The sequence below is a fragment of the Octopus sinensis genome, linkage group LG2 (assembly GCF_006345805.1).
Source record: "Octopus sinensis linkage group LG2, ASM634580v1, whole genome shotgun sequence".
Classification (NCBI taxonomy): Eukaryota; Metazoa; Mollusca; class Cephalopoda; order Octopoda; family Octopodidae; genus Octopus; species Octopus sinensis.
In genome coordinates, this window is record NC_042998.1 from 41,036,345 (window position 1) to 41,054,914 (window position 18,570).

The 18,570-nt window shown below is 33.7% G+C and overlaps 1 protein-coding gene across 8 annotated transcripts in view; it reads left to right on the top strand.

The window, feature by feature from the left end:
• The window catches only part of LOC115232614 (dystrophin), a 744,226-nt gene that overhangs the window by 217,787 nt on the left and 507,869 nt on the right, over nucleotides 1-18,570 (top strand). For all 8 annotated transcript variants that reach the window (XM_029802603.2, XM_036512501.1, XM_029802605.2 and 5 more), the window contains 7 exons: nucleotides 4,065-4,237; nucleotides 7,750-7,965; nucleotides 8,492-8,605; nucleotides 8,872-9,198; nucleotides 9,818-10,025; nucleotides 11,767-11,867; nucleotides 12,488-12,640. In XM_029802603.2, the coding sequence (XP_029658463.1) occupies nucleotides 4,065-4,237; nucleotides 7,750-7,965; nucleotides 8,492-8,605; nucleotides 8,872-9,198; nucleotides 9,818-10,025; nucleotides 11,767-11,867; nucleotides 12,488-12,640 (1,292 nt within the window). The remainder of the gene's footprint in view (nucleotides 1-4,064; nucleotides 4,238-7,749; nucleotides 7,966-8,491; nucleotides 8,606-8,871; nucleotides 9,199-9,817; nucleotides 10,026-11,766; nucleotides 11,868-12,487; nucleotides 12,641-18,570) is intronic.

Here is an 18,570-nt window from a genome sequence, read left to right on the forward strand (position 1 = left end):
TTGCAAACATTACTCTTCTATGCTTCTAGCTACCATTCTTTTTCCCCCCAGTTACCAAGTTACTCATTATTGGTATCTATTATACTGTCATATTGCTCTCTTACCGACAAAAATTTAACTTCCATGTCTCTGTCTCATTACTCTCTGCTGTCACTGCCTCCTTTTCCTCCTCCCCTTCCATATGGTCACTTCAATGATTATATCCCTTTTTCATGCTCATGTTTCTTTCTCCATTTCACACTAGTTCTCATAGTTCATTTTCTGCAATTGCCCGTTCTATCCAGTCCACTTGTCAACTGGAACGAGCAATAATAACGTTGAGTAGTAATGGCTCTTTTGTCTTGCAGAGTACAAGGTAACCCACTAATTCTGGTTCCTTGTATACTCTATAAAGTGTTTGCTGAATGAGCAGAGTAAACATAGGGTCAAGAGGTGTTTTTAGTTCTGTCTTCTGGAGGACATAAGATTTAAAAAGCTGGTACCATGATAAAATATACTTTGTATACTCTGTAAAGTTGGTGTTAGGGAGAGCATCCAGTCTTATAAAAGACCTGTCTAGGAGAGCAATAACTCCAAATAAGAACTGATATGGACTAGGATCATCAGCAATGTCAGCATGGAAATCAGATGTGTACTGATGATATATACATATGCCACACAAATATCTATCTGTTTGTCTGTCTGTCTGTATCTCAATGTATGTGCTTGTGTATGTTTATATGTATAATACTAAAAGTTGCCATCTGTTTTTGTGTGTACCACAATTTTTAGTGAAAACAATTCATTATGTTGATAAAAGGTTTTGAGTTCATGTACTCTTAAACAATACATTTCTGGGTTCTAGGAATTGAAAAATGTTGTTTATTATTTTATGTGCAAGAGAAAGTATTTTTCAGCCATTCATGGAAGAAAGACAATTCATGAATGTTGTTGAAATGGAAGAAGGGCTGCTGAGTGTATATATATCAACATATAAAGAAAAATTGATGCAATATCCATACAGTAAAAAAGATTGGTAGAATAGCTCATAGCAAAATACAAGAAAAAAAAGGATAGTGTACATATCTCAAAAATGCTTCAGAATTGCCAATTAAAATGTCTGGTTAACATTTTGACCAGAGGGAACAAATTCTGTGTGGGCAATTCCTTTCACATCGATGAAGCAAATCAGCATCATTTTGACATTGGACTTCACTTGATGTGCTTTTATGCAGCATGGTGATATCGAATGCTTCTATTAACTTGATTGCTGCTTCATTTCTGGGTCGTAGCTGTATCACCAGCTTTCGTCACCAGTGATCTTTGGAAATGGTCTGGATCAACTTCCAACTGTTCTTTCAGTTCCTGACATGCATTCAGTTGTGACTACTTTTAAGCTTTCATGAGTAAGCAAGGTACAAATGTTGCTGCAGTTCTTTTCATTTGCAACTCCTTGCTCAAAATTCATTGACAGGTCCTCCAGGACACACCAGTCATATCAACAAGTTTGTCAATTTTTTGGTGACAGTCCTCCAAGACCAGTTCATGAACTTTTGTGATGTTTTCATTCATTCGGGAGGTCAACGGTTGCCCTGTACAAGGTTGGTCTTCAAGCAACAAGTGAACATTCCTGAAGCTTGAAAACCATTTGCAAACTTGTTTTGCTCATAACAGTGTCCTTGTAAACTGTTTGAGGCATGACTACTGCTTTGGCCACCATTTTCCCCAGCAGAAAACAGAATTTCATGAAAGCACACAGTTCCTTCGTTTCAGCCATTGCAAAAATTGACGGACAAATGAGAAACATTGCAAAAGAAAGACGTATCACTTGGCAGTACAACTTATTTATATATTTACAGTACAGATTTACATGGAGTACAAAAGATACAGTAAAATAAGGGGAGAGGATAAGGTATTTCAAGTCTGACAGCTGTTTCTGGTGACTCAGAATGACTTAAAACTCATAATGTTTGCAAGTGGAGTGTGCAAAACTTCAAAAATATGCAACCAGTAGTGGATAAATATAAACATTACTGTAAATTTGGCCTCCATCTTCGGGTTGGACAGATTGTTTATTTGTATTATTATTTCCATATCAGCTCACCTGGATTTCTCTTATAGCCACTCTTTACCCTGTAGACTTAGTCCTCAATAAAGGTTTTGGAGTGTAAGCACAGAATCATTTGAGCATTAGTATGTGTTTTCTATATTGAGCATCCCTGGATCTCGCCTGTTGACTATATACATATATATATATATATATATATATATATATATATATATATATACACATACATACATATATATATATATATACATACATATATATATATCTGATTCTTTATTTATATAAAACAAAAGGTGCTGGATTTTTGATTGGCAGTTAATTATAGCTACTTATATATATTTGCATATGTACATGTTTCTATGGGTACACAAATGTGCATGCGCATATACATACACACAGATGGAAATTTCAACGAAGACCGCATGACAGATGACAACCAATGAACTCCAATGATTATCCACTTAATGGCTTTCAAACCCATTGACATATATGATCAACTGACAGTCAGTTCTTGTCACAGGAATGAAATCTCAATTTGTCAAAACACGTGAAAAACACTCTTGTATAATGCTATAGTATAATATTGAACCTTGGATCACATTGAAGCATAGCAACTTTTTAATCCTATAGTCAGGTGTCTATATTAATGTACATGTGTGTATATTATGGATTAGCACTTAGGTACTTTTTTCCTTGGCAGTTGATCATTTTTCCTGTCTCATTCAGCTTGTTGTTGAAAATTAAGTGCTGAAATGTTTATTTTCTTAATTATTTCGCATCATATATAGCAACATTAATCTACCAGTTGAAGCTGTTTTAGTGTCCAACCTTTTATTAGTGATGTGTTGTTTAATAAATTAATTCCTGCTTGAAAAGGAGTACAAGGGAAAAAAGAAAACTAATAAGTTTGCTATTTATATCTTTATTGGAAATATGATAAATACAGTATTCTTGCATTGCTGCAGAAATACTAGGAGCTTGTTATATTTGTGGTCAAATCATATTATATCTCTTGAAAAAAATGAAACATTCTATTTATTTTGAATTATAATTTATTTCTTGAAGAAATAAAATGCTGTATCAGAAAAAAGAATTAACATAATTTTTTTCATAGAGTTTTTAAGAATTATTTTACAATATTAATTTCTATTCGTTGTATCTGGTTATTTGGGAAAGGATTCATGTAGGCAAAAATATTTCATTAAAGAATTTGTTGGACAGTTTACAAAACTAAAATATATATAACCATAAATATAAGTGGGTGAAAAAGAATTTATAAAATTGGTTTCTATTAAGGATTTCAATATACATTCTTTCATTGTCAAATAAGATTACTTTTTAAAGATGTCATCTTTTCTGTCTTCAATTATTAAACTGGACAATGAATTTCATGTGTAAACATGAAATTGTTTTAAAATTCTACTTTGGATTATATCAGGTTAAACATTGCTACATATTACATATGTGAAATACAGAAGTTTAAAAAACAACTCTTCTCGAGTTTAAAAATATTTTATTGCATATATCTGAATAATTGTTGCAGTAAGGCTTTTTCGTAAGGTAGGAGGTCTTTCATAACGATTTTACAAAAAGTGTTCTAAGGTGAATTCTAAAATATTTGTTTGGACTGCGCTCTCGCCACACACAGACGCATTCACCCTCACTCTCCAAACTATAATATAGGTGATATTTTTACTAATTACAACAAACTGCAACTGCTCCAATTGTTGTACTCAATGTTATATAAACAATTATTTTACAACTGTAAAACCAGTATCAAAATCAAATTTATAATTTTTACTCCAAAGTAAAACCATAGTTTTACTAATAAAGTAAAATTTTAATTACTAAACTACTCTTTTTGTTTGCAGTATTTGTATTTAAAAAAAAAGCCAGAAATACATGAATATGATATTTTAGAGTCAAAGCAATGAAATATAGTTTCAGAAATATTGAGCTTTAAATATTTCAAATTATTTACTTATAATTATCATTACTTGAAATATTTGTTTTGTAGGGAAGCAGAAAGAAGAACTTGAAAAGGCTTTGGAAGAGATACCTTCTCGTCCTTATTTGAGTGCTCTTGGAGCCTTACTTAAATGGATCAGTGATATGGAGGAAATTCTCAACACAGAAAATATCCATTTCAGTGGTATCTCTTCTCTGGAGAAACAAATGAAGCAGTACAAGGTTAGTAAAATTCCTTATCTATTATACTAATTTCTAAACTTTAAAAATTTTTAAATGATATTTAAACAATATACAACTGGGAAGTTAATATTATTTCTCTCTCTCTCTCTCTCTCTCTCTCTCTCTATCCTGTCTGTCTGTCATGTTCTCTCTCCTCCAACCCCATCCTATTAATTCACAGAAATGATTTCAGGAAAGTTAGGTGAGCTCTCAGTAAGTTGTACTTTCAGAGAAGTTCTAAATGATTATCATGACAGAAAAAGGAGATAGAGGTTTATAACATAGAGGGAAATCGGCAATTTCTACAAGGCAACTACTGAAGGCTATAAACAAGATATGTGGGCCATGCAATAGAGAAAAATATCAAGTAGCGAAAAGAGGATCTAAAGGCTGGACATATTTAGCAAAGGGAGAAGAAAAAGAAAGTGGTTTGCACATGTTTTGTGACATGAGGATTAAGAGCATGATATGTTATAAGTTACACTGAAGAGAATCTAGATGTAATGAGTTTAGAGAATGATCATAGCACATTTGCTTTTACTGATGTTAGAAAGAAAGTAGCATAGAGACTGTTGAATTAGGAGATTGCTTGAGAGGGAGAGTGTCTATAACAGTCTGATCAACAGAACAAATAAGAATATGATAGCAAGGAAATCAGCTGGTCTGTCAGAGATAGTCACAGTGATGTTTAAAATATTTGGCAAAGAAGTTACATACTAGTATTTCAAATAGTCAACCAAAGAATATAGGAAGGTGACATACTCAGTGATGGTGTACCAGTATCATTGTCAATTGATACAAGGGTAAAAGCCATACACTAAAGGCCACAGAAACCTCAAATTGTTGGGCAAGAGTTATCAAAAAATTGATTAGAAACAAGATTAACTTGAATGTTATTTGGGTTTGTGGTACTAAAGATACTATATTCATAAAGAGAGAATTGCAAGAAAATTTGTTAGCTATGAGTAAGCCCTTCCCCATACTCAACATTTGTTGACCTGGTGATGGCTTTTGACAAGGTCTGGTATTCATGAACGATGCTAGGGGTACATGAATGGCTTATGAGGGTTGTGCAGTCTATGAACAGAGGTGCAATCATCAATTACAAATTTAGCATGTATGCAGAGGTTCATTCAGTTATCTCCATATCTATATATTATAGTCATCCAAGCCATAACAAACTATGCTGATGACCTAATTCTTAAAGCAAAATCTGTAGAAGATTTAGAGATGTTCCTGACAAAGAAGCAAAACTTGGTATAGTCCTTAAACTTACTAAAACTACAGTTTTACTAAGTAGGAAAGAATTAAAGACCTTGTTACCATCAAGGAAATAGCCTTGGTATACAGAAAAGGAGGAAGTAGAAATTTCATATGGTGGCCAAGTGTAAGTAAGAGAACACAAGAAGTGAAGTGGGATCACAAATAGTTTAACAAAGTAGGTAGGCTTCATATGTGGGTAATAAACACTATAAGTATATAGGAAACAGGTTTTCTCAAATGTCCAGCTAGCTCCGGGTAGTTGATAACTTCTGTTACTGAGGTGGGTGTTCTGAAAGCTTAGTGGTGAGAGTAAGAACAGACTGGAAAAAATTCTAGGAGCTGTTATCTCTGCTGGTGACAAAAAGCTTTTCTTTCAGAGTGAATGGCAGATTGTATGCTATTTGTGTACAAAATGAGATAAAGCATGGTAAAAAGTCAACTGCTGGAGAATTTATGCAAATTGTAAAGAAATTAAGCAAGCATACTTTGCTGGATGCATAGTGTTAGTGTGCATGAATAACAAAGTTCAAGTAAGTTGAGGGAAAAATTAGATATAAGTGGAATCAGATGGGTGCAGTGTGCAAGAGAAAAGAATGCACTGGTAGTGACTTGTGATGTATATAGGGTGTAACTGCTGTATGAGGAATTGCTAAGCTCTTTGTTTAAATGGAAGCTGTGGAAGAGGAAGACCAAGAAAGACTGGGATGAAGTGGTGAAAACTGATGGCATTTCACAAAGATGACTAAGGACCATGATGATTGGTGACACATGATGCTGGAGAAAATCCAACCGCATGTGTAAGCATGGCAAAACATACATGGAAATGGTGGTAGTAATGGAGGCTGGGATATAGTGTGTGTGTATGTGTGTCTGTGTATATATGGGCTTTTCACTTGTTTTGTACCAGCTAATTCTTTATTTGCTATTCCTCTTTTCTGTTCAATACCCCTTTCATCTCCTAGTTACTGCACTATGTAACCCATGCAATAAGGGAAAATAGATATGAGCATGCTCATTGCTGGCCTACTACAATCCACATCTCTCTACTCTCTGCTCCCTTCCATCATGTTCTCTGTTACCATATAACATTACTCTTCTCTACTGCTAGTCACCACTCCCTCTTCTCCAGTCAGTCATTAGTGACATCTTTCCCACTCTCATACCACTGACCATTTTTATTACTTTCCATCACTTCCTCACTCTCTTTTTCTCCCCTCACCAGCAAACATAATTGTTGTTCACATGTTTGTCCCTGCCATTAATGTTTCTCTCATTTTACTCTGGAATTAATGTCTCTTTTTGCATTACTCCTTTTAACATTGCCTCTCCCATTTCTCCTTCTACACTTTCACCAGAATAGTGTTCCCCACTCACCCTAGTTAATTTTCAGCTACCACCTTTTCTTCTACCCACCCTATTGGTCATGTTGCTTTAAATTAACAAAGAAAGCATAGAGGAATGAGCTTGACTGTTCTGTGTCTGTGAAGAACTGTTCAACTCATGTCAGAATGGAAAGTGACATCCTTTTAATCCGCTTTCCATACTGCATGGATTTGTCGGTAGTCACAGTCAAAGACAATTCTTATCAGGATTTACTGCTCTCGTAGATGTCTTGCTTGTATGTTTCATTTTTTACATGGTTTCTAAGGCCAGATGTCCTTCATATCACCATCTGTACTAGGTGCAGTTTATTATGGCACCAGTACCCAAAAAGGATGTTATATCCCCAAAGGACTAAAGGGGCCTTATTGACCCCACATTGTTTCCACTCATTTATCACTCACTTTGTAGAGTGTACTGAATGCATTCTGGCACTATCACAATTGGAATTGTCTTGTAATTTGTAAAATTGAAAAGTGTTGTTAGATCAGGTCAACATGACCTAGTAGGTGAGCAATGACAGAAGTTGAACTAGAATGGGTAGATGAATGGAACAAAAGTATGATAGCAGAAACCTAGTGATTTGGTGAGAGAGAGAAAGATGAATAATAAGTGGAGAATGGTAACAGTGAGTGATGGACTTCAAATAAATGATGACTGGCAGTACAGAAAGGGTAATGGTAGGGTGTATCAGGTACAAACAGATACAATGTCATTGTCATGGATGAGAGAGGTAGAGTGATAAGGGTGGTGGTAGAGGGGAGTAAATGTGGGTAGATTCAGTATCATTCTTTGTTACTGGGCTGTATGAATGATATACAGATGAATGAACACACACATACAATATCTTTTTTTTCTTCCTCTTTTAGAAACTTCGAAGTGATCTTCAAGAACATATACATAGTTTAGAATATGTGAATAAAACAGGCCAACAACTGGTAAAGAAATCTCAAAGCAATGAGAGAGCTAAATCTCTTGAGACTGATTTAATATCCTTGAACTGTAGATGGAGTGAAGTTTTTAATACAGTTGATGTACGTATGGATATTCTCGATAGAACTATTGGACAACTGCAGTCATTTCAGGTACAATCTCTTAAAATAATCACTTTTACTTTTTATAAAAACAAAAGTTAAAAATTCTCATTACCCACAAGAATGATTAAAGTACTTTATCAAGAACTAATTACATAGAATTTGTTGAAAATATGTTTATGCCATTTTGGAATGAATTAATCCAATTTTCATAATTACATTTTTATAGGATTGAGTTATTAAATTCTTACTTGTTAGTTAAATATTTTTAAAAAATATTTTTTACATTGTAATTTTTATGATTATGAAAAACCATTTTACTTTTTCTATAAAAATGTATTTTAATGTAACTCTTCTGTTTGATAGTAATTACTTTTCTATACTAAGTGGTATAAACAAAAATAATTTCATTACAAATCTACAATCATTTTCAAACAGTAATGCAAAGTGGATTATCTTTTCATCATTATATTTGTTTTATCCAATTAATTTTGTATTAATTGTGAAAATATGTTTTCTCTTCCAAACTAGTCATTGACTCTTAAATATAACTGAATATTTCTTAATTTATTCATAGAATCAATTGGTTGGCATGGTCCGCTGGACGAAAGAAATGCAGGTGTTTTTACAGGCTGATGATCCAGCAACAGGAGATTTACAAACTCTTGCTGCTCAAATGAATGAAAGCAATGTAAGAATTGTAATACAACAATCTTTTCTTTTTCTTAAATGAAGTTATTTTAATTTTAAATTATAGTCAATCACATCAATGAATCATGTAAAATGATTTTTAAAAATTAACAGGAATATTAAAGAAAAACATATGATGTTATTTTAAAATTTTGAAAATATTTTTTATAACCAAATCGTTTTAAAACAAATTATTTTCATAAAAAAAAGTTTCGGAAAAAATGTCTGGTGATTGTTGCAATACTGATCTTTTCTATTTACTTATAGGGAGTTCTTGAAGATATTTTAACATTACAAGAAAATGTTGATAGTATTGGGGAACTGCATAATCAACTGTGTGAATATGCTGATGAACAATTTACTAAAGACATAAAAGAACAGGTGAAAGATATGAATGAAAAGTGGAATAGTGTTGTTACTCTTGCCCAAGAACAGAACACTCGTCTTGCTAATGCAATCAAATACAGTAAAGATATTTTCTCCAGAATGGAAAGCTTAACTAAGTGGACAGAACAACAAAAACAGCAACTCAACAACAAGGATTATGCAGTGGATAGTATCAACGATTTGTTAGTTAAAAATAAAAAATTCAAGGTACAGTATAATTTTTAGAAATTTAACTTCTCTATTATAATCGTATACCCCTGTCATCCATGTACTATTTTAATTTAAAGCTAAATAATTTTGTATTACTTTATATCAGTCTTGTCAAATAAATATTTTTGTAATGATGTATTAAAAGAACAAGCTCATACATACTTAACATCATAAAATTCATTTGATTTCATCAATTTTAGAGAAGGGTTAACAAAATGTCCATTGTCTGGAAATCTTTCATAACATACTCGTAACCTCTTCAGCAACTCTTCCATCCCACATGGAAGAATCACTGAAGAGGTTACAAGTATGTGACAGTAGTTTACAACATTATTTTCTTCAGTGGCCTATCAATTTAGTACTGTTATAAAAAAAATTAAAGTTTTGAGAACAATTTCTTGTTTGTTCATAAGCTGTCAGACTGACATTCATGCATTGCAGACACACCCACATAACTCCACACAGATCCACAACTCGGTGCATTCACTCACACATACACATTCACTTACTAGTCAACAAATAATAAATACTATGGAAATGTATTTAAAATTGTGTTATAAAAGAAATTTGCTCTTATTGTAATATAAAATTTAGTTTATTTTTACTTCAATTTTAGTCTCTGAAGCAAGAAGTTTTGGAGAAAGAACTTGAGATAAATAGACTGAACTCGGAAGCTAATGTTTTGTTAAATAAAAGCAAAAGCTTACAGGAGATGGGACGTGCTTTAATGAAGTTAAATTCTCTTTGGAAAGATGTTTACCAGCGAGTTATCTACTATTCTACTGTTTATGAACAAAGTGATGTGAAGTGGTATAAATTTAAAGGTATGACTTACTGCACTAAATAATTACCATTTACTCTTTTACTTGTTTCAGTCATTTCGATTGTGGCAATGAGGGAGAACTATCTTAAAGGGTTTTTAGTTGGAGCAGTTGACCTCAGGACATATTTTTTGTGAGCCTAGTACTTATTCTATCAGTCTCTTTTGCCAAACCTTTAAAAGACACCAATATTGGTTGTCAAATGATGGTGGAGGAGGGACAAACGCAGACAAAGCCACATATACGTAAATACATACGCGCGCGCGCGCACACACACACACACACAAACATATATATAAACGATGGGCTTCGTTCAGCTTCCGTCTACCAAATCCACTCATAAGGTTTTGGTTGACCTGAGGCTATAGTAGAAGACACTTACCCAAAGTGTCCCACAGTGGGACTGAGCCTGGTACCATGTGGTTGAGAAGCAAGCTTCTTACCACACAGCCGTGCCTGCACCCATATATGCAATCTCAAAAAATAAATTTTGATAATTGTATTTCATGTGGTTTTCATTGTTTCATGTTTAACCTATAATTGAATTTATGATTTCGTTTTAAAATTTTCTATTTATGTCTGAAAGTTTAAATTATACCTTTTTCAAAATAGTCATTATATTTTGTGCTCCTTAAAAACATTTTGCATTTTTTTTTCTATCCTAGCATGAGATGAACTGATTTTCATAGCAAATAAATTTTTGGAACTTGATATTTTGCAGCCAGATTCTCTTCCTAATTTGAATTATGTAACTATTGAATGGTATATGACATTTTAGCTGATTGCAAAAAAGCAGGAAAATCTCTTCCCCAAGAGTACTAACTATGACTTAACCAACCCTCATTCCTACAAATTACTCAGAGCCCACCACTCCAACATATATGATTCTCTTGATCTTTTTTCCATGCTTGTGAGGATGGAATAATCTTTTGATTGAACAGTTGTTTTCATGACTGGATGCTCTTACTGCTAACTACTTAAATATGAAGCAAAAGGGAACCTGCTTTTCATTCACTCTGGCAAACTAGCATATGCAGAGTTAGGTGCCTTGACCATAGATGCCACAATGGCATCATCCCGGTTCATAATGCTTTTGTTATCATATTCCTGCTGAAATACCCTGTATTTTTAAAATTAATTCTGAAGATAATGAAAGATTTAGTCAAGTAACTCATTATTAAGGTGATGTTTCAAACATTACTTCATTTGGAATTTTATTGGAAGGTTTTAATTTATTTCATTTTAAAAGAAGAGGTTTGGGTGATAGAATCAGGCATTAGGTGCCATAGGCAGGTAGATATCAAAAAGGTTAAATCACTGCCATTCATTATGGTAAATAAAAATTTAAAACCTATTTATTCTCATATGGAAATAGTGAATCCTTTAATGAAATGATTAGCCATAACAACTTGGATTACAGTTAAAACTTCATTGAAGCAGCCATCAAAAAAAGTGTCTAAATTATAAAATTAACATTCTTGTAATTATCTGTTTTTGGAGAGAATTCTCTCTCCCCTATTTTACATAGATAAACAAGAAATATCTTTTAAGCAGAAATACATTATTTAAAAAATTTTCTCTTCATATGAATAACATTGTAATTTTCTAAAACTGTCCATTTTGTGTTATAGCCTTTGTCCTTATAATCTATATTAGTCTGTTGGAAATATCTTGAGTATATTTGTTTCTGTTTTTTTGTTTTTTTTCTGTAACTAAATCATTCAGATTAATTTTACAATTTTAGAATTGATTCAGTCAGAGAAAAATTTTCAAGAAGCTTTAAATAAGAAAATTCAACATGAAGCAAACTGCTCTGATGCTGAAGAAATTTCAGGAGAGCTTGAGGTAAAGTGAAAGTTTTATTTTACTCATTAAAATTATTTCACATATATCTTTGAAAATCCAGTTGTGTTCATTTTACTTTTATTTTTCCATGCTAGCATGGGTTAGTTGAATATATTACTTTGGCAGTGTGTTACTGCCAGATGTCCTTGTTGTTAGCATTTGCTTGTTTTTCAAATATGGGATCATTTATTTCACACATCTTTGAAGGTATGAAGTGAAGTGACAACAGCAACAATGCTTGCACTGAGCAGCTTTTATAGAGCCTAAATACAAACAAACACGTGTGTATATGCACTCACACATGCACATAAACACATTGGGCTTCTTTCAATTTCTCTCTGCCAAATTCATTCACAAGGTTCTGGTTGGTTTAGAACTAAAACCAAAGCCACATATTTGGACATAAACTTCTTAACTACACAGCCATTTCAAATGAAAATTAGTTGATATACCATCCATCAGTAAGAAATAGTTATTAATTTTAATACTTCTTTTTAAATTAATTGTTTCATTCATACTTGTACACACAGCATAGGCATGTTTTGAGTTGTTCTTTTAGTGTTATGCTTTAATATTTTTCTAATAAATACATTGTATATTTGTATGTATATATATACCAGGAACTAGAAAGCTTAATGAGGGATCATCCTAAAGACACAAAGGAACGTATCCAACAATTATCTCAGGATCTTATAAACAATAGCATTATGGTAAATCTTGTCAAAGAAGAACTGGCTCAGCTTGAAAATTTTGGTGAATCTATAGAACATAAGGTAAGTGACTGAGATTTAAATTGCTTATATTTAAAAATAAATTTTGATAGTTCAGTATCTTTATTACTTACCTTTTAATACTTTACATTTTTATCAAACATAACATAATATTCACTTAAACACTACTAAAATATTATTATGATAATGATAATAATAATAATAATTGTTTCTAATATAGGCACATGGTTTGAAATTTAGGAGAGTGGGGTTGATTGATTAAATCAATCCTAGTACTTGACTGAAACATTTTATTTTTCTTAACCCTGGAAGTATGAAAGATGAGTTAACTTTGGTGAGATTTGAACTCAGAATGTATAGAGCTTGAAGAAATCCTATATGGTATTTTCTCCAATGTACTAATGATTCTGCCATTCCATCACCTTTAGTAACAGTTTAAAATATTACTAATTGTTTCTAATTTAAAATTAAAAATTTTTTTTTCAGTTTTTGTTAATTTACTAATTTAATGAATGTTTTTTTTTCCTGATTTTAATAATAATAATAATAATAATGAAAATGATTTATAATAATAATAATAATAATGAAAATGATTTATAATAATAATAATAATAATAATAATGAAAATGATTTATAATAATAATAATAATGAAAATGATTTATAATAATAATAATATTTCTACTATAGGCACAAGGCCTGAAATTTTGGGGGAGGGGTTAGTTGATTACATCAGCTCCATTGTGTAACTGGTACTTATTTAATCAACCCAAAAAGAATGAAAGGCAAAGTTGACCTTGGTGGAATTTGAACTCAAAGTGTAAAGACAAACGAAATGCTGCCAAACATTTTGCCCAATGTGCTAACGATTCTGCCAGCTCGCTGCCTTAATAATAATAACAGTAACTGTCTCTCTGTGGTCCTTGTTGTGACTTGACAGATAGTACAAACCCCAAGTAGACACAATATCTTTAATCTACAACATCACAATACTGGATACTGTACATCTTCAATAATAATAATAATAGTCCTTTCTACTATAGGCACAAGAGACAGTACATGAATGAAATATACACTGTTGGAAAAAAAGAAAATGTTAAAGAGAAAAGGCCCTTAACAGCTAAGAAATTTACCTAGAGTAATTTGTGGGGGCAACCACACACACACAACACACAAAGTCCCAGATTATTCAAATGTATCATAGGCATTAGAAGTGCTCAGTTTCTTACATTATTGACAATGCGTAATCAGCAAGCCTATTTAACTTCATTGATGACACCACTCTCTTCTACAACTGAAAATTAGCATTACCCTCTCTACTTTCACTTTCCCCTTAAAGATGTTGTTGAGGACTTTGTCAGAAGTGGGGGGGGGGGACTTTTATCATTGAAACAATTTGTGTCCACACAACTTCTTTCACCCTAACCACCAGACAGGGGCTGACCAGTTGCACTTTTCCTTGTAAAAAGCAAGTGGAAGATTGATCTACACTATAGACTTGTAAGCATTGGCAGCAGATGGATCTCTTTATCAGTAAAACTTATCACTTCTGCTAGAAGTAAATGAACATGTGTCCCATTCTAGTCAGGTGTTTCCTCAAATGAGGCATGGTGGTCAAAGGGTAGTACACCAATAAAATGTTGGCATTAGCCACTTCTTCCTGATCTTTCAAGCCCTTTAATTTGCATGCACATTGACTTGTTCTGATTGATATGTGTTCCTGTAACTTCATGGTATTTTGGTAGTGTGGTACCACCTATGTAGATTTCCAAAGTGTCCGACACTGTGATGAGGACATGACTTTCACTTGACCCAGTTGAAATAGGATGTTTGTCAATATCTCCAACCACCACAACAATAGCTCCACCAGCAAAACATACAAAAGAAAGGAGATGATGCTTTCTTGACACACTTCAGTCACAATGCAAAATGGTTCAGAGGAGTAGCTGTTTGGTTTTTGACTGCCAAACAGATGTCACTGTACTTTGCAACAACCCAGCTTCTGAAAATGGGGTTGAACCCAGCTGATCTTAGGGTAGCTGCTTTGTTGAACCTGTTTATGATCTTTAGGCTGATCTAAATTGATCACCATTTCACTTAAACCATATCTACACTAGATTGCTCAAGATAAAAGTTGTGGTTAGAACTACCAAGGATTGTGAAAATTTATGCATTTCCAGCTATACTATTAATGACAAGTGCCAACTTCTTGGCAAGTACCTTTGCCAAAAGTTTTAACTTTGTGCTTAACAGAGTTATGGACCTGAAATTGTCTATCATGCCCGTGTTGTTTCCATCATTCCTCAACAGTATCACCACCTTTCAGTCCACTTGGCTGGGAATATTTGCAGTCTGTTGCCACTCATAATAGATAGCTACCAAGCATGCAGCAATGTAAGGTCGATCATTCAGTATTCTCTATTTTGTAATACACAAATCCTAACGATTTGGCCCTTGCACATTAGTTCAACAAGTCTGTCTTTCTGTGTGCTAATGATATCAACCATTTCCAGTTTTACTCCTTGTAAAGAGTTTGGTAAAATGCTACTAAAAAATCACACACATTTGCTCAGAATTGGATGGTATGTGCCTACTGTAGTTTGTGCGAGATCAAAATGTAACTTTATCACTGAGTCTCTACTACTCTAGCCTATTAAATAGTTCACTTGCCTTTATATTACTGTACACACATCCTTATACAGATAGTGTATCCTTCATGCTTTGTGTTTAAGTTATGGTTAAAGGTTTTCCTCTCCACCAGCACATCATTTATGATACCTTTTCTAGTCAGCTCCTCTTCTATTCTCTATTGCTACTTCTTTACCAAAAGTAACAAAGCTATCCTGGTTTTCCTTTTTTGTAGGAGTCACCTATTGTTAATCATCTTCCACACCCAACTTATGTGTTTTGCTAATATAGTCTCCAAAATATTTCCTTACTGGAAAGGTGTCTTAGCTTCCATTTGTTCCATTTAAGTTGACTATACAGATTATGAATTTGTGGTCCATGTTGCCAACTATTTAAAACTTTGAACAGTCTATGGTAATCTTTGTTCAAGTTCACATTGACAATTTAAGAAAATCAAAATAATAACTGTTGGTACTGCCTGAGTTGGTTTGTACAACTTTTGTACACCTCTCTCCTAAAGCTACACTCAAACAGCCCGTATGTCTTGTAGATGACATCCTCCCTTTCCAATAATGCTAATGTGTAAGAGGTCCCTAAGAATGTCTTTAACAGCTAAAGAAATCCAGCTGAATGCACCAAAACTGTCAGTTATAATATATTTTGCCCTTGTTTGTAGAAATTTCACCAATTCATTGTTCCTCTTCAGAGAACAGTATCATTGACGAGTTTGTGCTATTATTGTTGTTTCTGCTGTTGCCATTGTTATAGCTCTTTTTGTTACTGTAGTTGTAGCTATTATAGTTACTGTGATTGTTGATTGCCTGTTGGCTTGTTGGTCTGGCTGCACTTCATAGTTTTTGTTAGTCCTTGTGCAAACAAAACTTTGGGTTATGAAAGTTAAACATCAGTTTGTTTTCCCTTGTGCCTCTTTCTCAATCCCCCTACTTCCAGAATTTTTGATGCTTTCTTTGATTCTTGTTCATTCAAATGATAGCTGGATGTTGTAAGTAGGGACCCTTCTTCATGAGCCCCTTTCTCTTTGAATTAGAAGTTGTTGTTGCAGCTGCTGCTATTTTAGTGGTTGCAATAGTTGGAAGAAGGCACACAGCTTTTGTCTTCTGCCCTGTGGGACTCAATGCTTTAAAGTGGTTTGCTTTACTGTAAATGTAACATTTGCATTTCCTATTCACAACCACCTGTGTCTGTTCATACTCTTTGAAACAGAAATATTCAAGGATTTCAGAAAGACTTCCAATTGTGACTAACTTTTAGAACACAAGTTAAGAGCTATGTTCCTCCACCATTGCCACCACACTAGCTTAACACATGTAAGGCAGCATGGTATCACACAAATTCCTGGAACATGCACATGGCTTGGACCACTTATCATCATTCCACACAGTCTCCTCACTACACACTCCACTTACATTGTCTTCCAGATATTTTTTGATTTGTGCTGGAGTCACATAGTGCAACTTCCAAGCTTGATTATTGTTGTACCTATACAAAATAGTTCTGATTCAGATGCTATTTATTTCCTTAGCCAGAAAGTACCCTCACTTCAGGGTAATAATCTTGCTTTTTTTTTTAAAAGCTTCAGTCTTGCCCTTGAGGGAATGGGGTATCCTATGACTTGTAGGATGGGCAAATGTGAAGTCCTTTTTCTTTTTTCTTTTGAGGTTTCATCATTTGTTATTTTGTTGCATATGGGAGTATAAATTTTTATATTTGCATGTCTTTGTAGTTTGTCAATGCATCTGCTTTGGCTGAGATGTTAACGCTTTTAGTTGCCATAAAAACAAGATTAATGACTGTTAGCATGATGTTGTTGTTGCTGTCCTTATTAAATATTGTAGAGTCATTACCATTTTCGCTCTTTGAATTTACCTCTTTCCTCTCTATCAACTTCCTCCATCAAGAACATTTTGATGCCAATGTGGGAATTTTTTTTTTAATTGAAATCTCTCTATATATAAACGGCAGTTTGTCTGTGTGTGTTTCTGTGTGTCTGTTACGTTGTACCCTCACCCTGACCACGGCTTTCAACCGATTCTGATGAAACTTGACACACACATAGCCCAATGTCATAATTCAAAACTAACGCAGCCAAAATTTTGAAAAGTTCTCCCAGTTCTGAAAAAAATCGATAAATTCGACATGGGGTCGAGAATCAGAAACACAAACCACAGACTGTCTAGGGGACGCAACTCCACCTTTTTAACTAAAAAAAAAATTTACCATCATTTTTTTCCCATTTTTTGGCTATAACTCTCTAAAAATGCTTTATAGTTATTTCCCTTACAAACCCGAGCAACGCCGGGCGATACTGCTAGTTTAAGATACAGGGGTTGGACAAAATAATGGAAACACCTTAAAATTTCAAACAAATTTATTTTAATAAAAGGTAGGACCACCTTTGGCAGTAATTACAGCTTGAATTCTATGAGGTATGGACTCGTACAAAGTTTGAATTGTTTCCAAAGGAATTTTTGTCCATTCTTCAGCTATAACAGTGTCCAGTTCTTGTAGTGACAATGTGAAGGATATCGACTCCTTACTTGCTTTTCTAAAATGCATGATAAATTTTCATTGATATTGGGCCGGCAGATTTCCAAGATATAGCCCCCAGATCATCACAGATCTTAACGGTTGGAAGAAAGCAATCTGGGTCAAATGCTTCTTTTGACTGTCTCCACATGTATACTTGGTCAAGTGGTTGGAAATAGGGTAAAGGATGACTCATCTGAGAAAATAACATTCTTCCACTGCTCTAGGGACCAATTCTATAGGTTTTTGCTCCACTCTAAACACATTGCAACGTTTGTTTTTGAAAGTAGTGGTTTTCTGATTGCAGCTCTCCTGTGAAATCTGGCTTTGTGCAGCTCCCGGCAAACAGTTTTTGTGGAAACTGGGTTCTCAGTCATCAAACTCTGCAGTAATTTTGTGAGCTGTACTGTTGTGATCCTTTCTAACAATCTGTGTAAGAGTCCGACGGTCCCTATCGGAAAGTTTGGGTTTGCTTCCAGAGTTTTGTTTCGACGAGGAGGTTTCCCCCTCTTTCTCAAATGATGTCACTACTTTCAAAACAGTACTTTTTGATATACCAAACATTTTGGCTGTTTTCATTAGACTAGCGTCTGCCATACGGGCACCAACAATTTTGATCTCTTTGAAAGTCTAATAGATCTGTCATTTTAATGAATTTTAATTACCTTTTTCTGATGATATCTGGAAAGAAACAGCAATTTTAGCAAAACATATTAAGCAACACTAATAATAAATCAAAAAACATAAAAACAAACAAGCTTTTGACTGTTTTATAGATATTTCAAAATTATGATGCTAG